The sequence below is a fragment of the Hypoxylon fragiforme genome (assembly GCF_022984875.1).
Source record: "Hypoxylon fragiforme strain CBS 206.31 chromosome Unknown GGS25scaffold_4, whole genome shotgun sequence".
NCBI classification, from domain to species: Eukaryota; Fungi; Ascomycota; class Sordariomycetes; order Xylariales; family Hypoxylaceae; genus Hypoxylon; species Hypoxylon fragiforme.
The window spans coordinates 3,882,801-3,887,484 of record NW_026054759.1 but is presented as its reverse complement, the minus strand read 5'-3'; the positions used below and the strand labels follow the sequence as shown (position 1 = coordinate 3,887,484).

Genomic DNA, 4,684 nt, shown 5'->3' with positions numbered 1-4,684 from the left:
ATACACACACACATTCTTAGCGCAGCGCAGCAGTCAATTGTTTTATGAGATGCATTTATCCCGATCAGATTGAATTTAATTGTTCTTAGACTAGAAGCGGCAAATAGCTGAGCTGAGGGGCTTCGTGCCTTTCCAGCTAAGTAGTCCTCTATCCGCTGAAGAATCCCATCTTCAGTTCAATATGTTATACTTCACGATAGCGGGTATGCACCTTGGGTAGGTATTGCAGATATATTATGTTGATATGTAATTATATCTGTGGTGCAGGCACATCAAATACACAGAAACGGGTATGTACATATATGTACGTCCAGCGACTGCGTACTATGTAGTTACATCATTAGATACATACATGTAGTATGTGCAATGTACATACACATGCATATATTTATAGATGTAGAAATTGTCATATTCATTAAAGTTCAAACATAGATGTTCTTTTAAAATGCTTTACTACATGTAGGTATACCTACATATGTATACCTTGAATTATTACCTTCTTGTCGGGTAAGGCGCTACCAATGGATTAAATTGATCAAGATACGCAGATGGTGGCAATATCACTTCAAGACTTTCTATATATCATAAAATCCCTACGATTGATATCATGTACCTTCGTTTCTATCAATTATATCTAGGTACGTGTCTAATTTGGTGCCAATCATCCGTACCTCTAGACCTACAACCCAAGTTCAGTGAACGAGGCTCTACCTACCTTAGGTATCTAGCCATACACCAACAGTAATCGAGTATCCAATAACCTGTGTTGAACTACACCTACGTGGCTCCGGTATTGAGTGGAGTGTGGCAAAATTGGCGGCTATAGTTGCATTGCTATGTAGGTTAGTTGCTACCTGTACATAGTAGAGGTGCCTAAATACCTACCTACCCAGGTAGATGGGTAGGTAGGTAGGCAAATCAATATCATACATTCCATCAGACCTGCAGCTTCCAACTCTTCCAGTTCCCAACATACTTGGCGCGGTTTTCTAGGCCCAATTGCTTCTTCGCTTATACTAATTGCCTTGAAAATGGCATGCATGAGTACCTAATAATCCAGTATCAGGAATGCTTATTAACGGAGTACACTTCAATACTTAACTATGAACCCAATGGAGCTTGCAGTATGGACACAATATCAATGATTACTTAAGCTTCGATGTTTGGCATGCTTAGCCAGTGTGGGAGTACATATTAGTAACCCAACGATGAGGACTTTGATACATCTAAAGAAATCGGCCATAGAATGGCACGTATTATTTCGTAAATTTCTTGTGTTTCCGTAAAGTGTGATATTTTGTGTTTTGTGTTTGGTGGTGGTTGAACAAGGATGGCTCGAACTTTGAACTTATACCCCTTTTACCTAAAACATATGAGCAGTAAACTTATATACCTATTCAATAAAGCAGGTGCCGTATATCATTCACATTTTTTAACATTCATCAATATTGATGAGCTGACAAGAGTCGATATAGGCCATCATGCTGACATCACGTCGTATATTGCTCTGTATCTGTCTCGTGTCACAAATACATTCTCAGTAAACCCCCTATTTCCGCCTCCAGCAAATACATGTTCTTAAGACTAAAGTATGACTTGTGCAAGGTCATATATGGTGAACACGGGTGGGTTTGGATATATGTTCCTGAAAGGCTGGCCGGCAAAGCTACCTAGTAGACTACGTAAGGTTTATACAGTTGTATACCTACCTACCTACCTACCTAGATACCTGGGTAAGTAATAAACATTAAAAATATATTAGGAAATCTACCTCCATAGGTAATAAGCCCTTCGGGGGGGAGGTGTATCAATAGAAGGAAATCAATATTAGTGAGAAAGTGATCAATTGCCTGTTAAGAGCCGACCATGCGCGACACAACTGAGAAGGGAAACAAAGGTAAAAATAATTTGAACTTTTAGTATCTAGGGGTCCGAAATCCATCTCTAGATGATGCATAAAAGCCACGACCATGCGATCAGCAATATTTTCCCAAGTGTCCCACAGTAATGTACAAGAAACGTTTGTATGGCCATAGCAATTACCGGAGACCGTGGAAGTATATGGGACATGCTTATATTTTAAGTAAATAGGTCGAAAAGGGGCATTCCCAACAAGAAACAAGAAATGATAACTCAAAGCGTGTGTCACGCTCTACCATTTCAAAGCTGAAACGTAATGCTTCATAACCTCTCGCAGCCCACCTCTTTGATACATTTTATGTGCGAATCATCAACATCTATCTGGTATATAATGCAACAGCGACAGATAGTACACCATACAATGACAAGAGAATAAATATATACCTACCTGGGTACCTAGTGGTACAACATAGGTACCTAAAACCTATTCGCCTTCCTAAGACTCCTTGCAGAATATTGAGTTGACAATTTCTCCAGATCGTGTTGCCAAAACTGACAACAGAGTATCGCTTAACTAAAGGGAGAGAGTTAGTTGGTGATTTAAAGAAAAGACACGAGACAAGTACGAAACTTACCCCATGTGTTCCTTCACAGCAACCTTGAAGCCATACACCGGACCCTTCGGATACTTTGCCCGAAGCAAATTGCACACTATAATCTCGTGAAACTCGGACAACCCGATTATCAATCTGAGCTTCTGAGAACTTGGATCTAATTTCTTTCTTTGGCTGAGACCCATTAGTCTGAGAGACTTCGGGTAGTAACTCGGCCACGTCTCTTATCATCGATAGGTGACTTTGTCGTTGATAGCCCGTTGCTGCGATGATGAGGTCCACTTCTAAGACCTCATCCTCCGCCACACCGTTACCTAGGCCATTCTGGCCAGAGCCATTACTAGTATTCTCTGCGATGCTAAGTGGGCGAATTGATAGCCGTAACTGATCCGAGGTCACATCAACACCGACTACCTCAGTGGTGCCCAAAATACGATGGGGCCATTTTCGCTCATCACTGCCGAGCTCGCGTCTCTGCTCGTACATTCGCTCGTATAGACGCTCAATAAGTTCTAGCCGAACGACACCATAGTTGGTGGTTCGAGCATCCTCCAGGAGAGAACGTCTATTGTCGGTAGATCTTCGATACAAGGAATCCACAAACGATGGATTGAAGATTGAGTTGACACTACTATATGTTAGGGTTACCAAATATAATTAATTGTGAAGGCAGACTTACAATGGTGAATCGTCGCTGGGCTTCAAAAACTCAGAACGCATGATCAGCGACGTCCGCGAATTGGGATAAAGGGTGTGAATGTTGTTGAAGATTTCAGCCGCGCTCTGTCCGGCTCCGACGACGGCCACCCGGTACGGGTAATTTGGCTTATTCAAAATCTTTGGCACAAGGTGGGCATACTGAGAAGAGTGTACGACTTGGGGATGGTTCGACGGTAGACACTTCGGGATGGATGGCTGCCCACCGATGGCTAACAGGACGTTCTTAGCCCGACGCGTTGTTAAGGCACCCGTCTTCGTATTCCTAGATGTAACAGCAAAGATAGACACTGGTCCCACTGAGTCTGGGGCCTTCACTGGTGAGACGGAGACGACTTCCGTGTTGTACTGGACGACATCATCGAAGAAGCTGGCACACCATCGGAGGTAATCCTCGTACTCGGCCCGAGCGGGCAAAAACGTGTTCAAGTTAGTAAATTCGACGAGCCGCCCATTCTTGTGAAGGTAGTTCAAGAAGGTGAATTGGGAAGTGGGATCCCTCAAGCTTGCCATATCCTTGATGAAGGATATCTGCATCTTTGCACCGGGTAGTAGCATCCCGGCATGCCACGCAAATCGTGGTTGCTTCTCCAGAAATAGGACGTTCGGTGAGGACTTGGTCCTTTGCTTCGAGAGCTTTCCCTTCTCGATAGAATCATGAAGTGCAACCGCAATTGCAAGACTGGCCGGACCAAATCCAACACATAAAAGATCATGGACGTCCTCCGATGACGACGACCTTTTCAGATGCGACTGATTCTCCGAAAGGCTAGGTATGTGCTCTTGAACCGCATTGCTGTCATCAAGATGGCCATTGCTGGCCGGGCTATCATCGTGGCCGTCCAGGAGACTGTGAGGTGCCATAGTACTGAGGCGTATATTTGCTGGCGTGTTTATCTTCGCTCGTACAGGAGGCGATGGTAATGACGTAGTTGAGCTTGAGTGTTGCGGAACAAATGTTCGATAAAACTCGGCAGATGAGGATCCTTTGCTTCTTTGTCTCTTTTGACGTTGACAATAATTCCCACGCGGTTGTGACCTTTTTATGCGGAGTTTGATAGACCACGAAGTACGAAAAGAGTTGAAGGGGAGATGGACGTAGGTGCAATAAGACTTCCTTGATGAAGATTTGTGAAAGGGGGGAGGGGCCAAAAGCGCTAATAAATATTTACAACAGGGTCGTCCAGAAGTTGATGCAGCTCCTAAATATATACCTATTTATGAATCCTGGTTTAGATATTGCAAAACGTGAAGACCAGGATTCGGTATTGCTACAAGTCGAATGGCCTGACACACCATCCATATCAGGTGGTGAATAGTCTTGTCCCATTACGAGAAAGAGCCATTATGAGTCCCCAGTCCGGCTTCGACAAGCTCTACTGAGCTAGTACTAAGCAGGTAGGTCCCTACCGGTAGATGGATGAGATTGGACAGAAGGGGGCGATGGTGATTGAAAACTGCTCTAGGGCCCAGGAAGTAGGATACCCATGTAC

At 43.8% G+C, this 4,684-nt stretch overlaps 1 protein-coding gene across 1 annotated transcript; it reads right to left on the bottom strand.

Annotated features, from left to right (window-relative positions):
* Positions 1–2,164: 2,164 nt before the first annotated feature.
* On the bottom strand, positions 2,165–4,183 carry GGS25DRAFT_259608 (L-lysine 6-monooxygenase (NADPH-requiring)-domain-containing protein). Its single transcript, XM_049257269.1, has 3 exons — positions 3,154–4,183; positions 2,496–3,102; positions 2,165–2,434 (listed from the first exon to the last, which is right to left on the bottom strand). Exons 1-3 carry the CDS (start codon positions 4,053–4,055, stop codon positions 2,357–2,359), a joined length of 1,587 nt encoding a protein of 528 aa, XP_049118380.1. The 5' UTR covers positions 4,056–4,183; the 3' UTR covers positions 2,165–2,356.
* Positions 4,184–4,684: the final 501 nt, after the last annotated feature.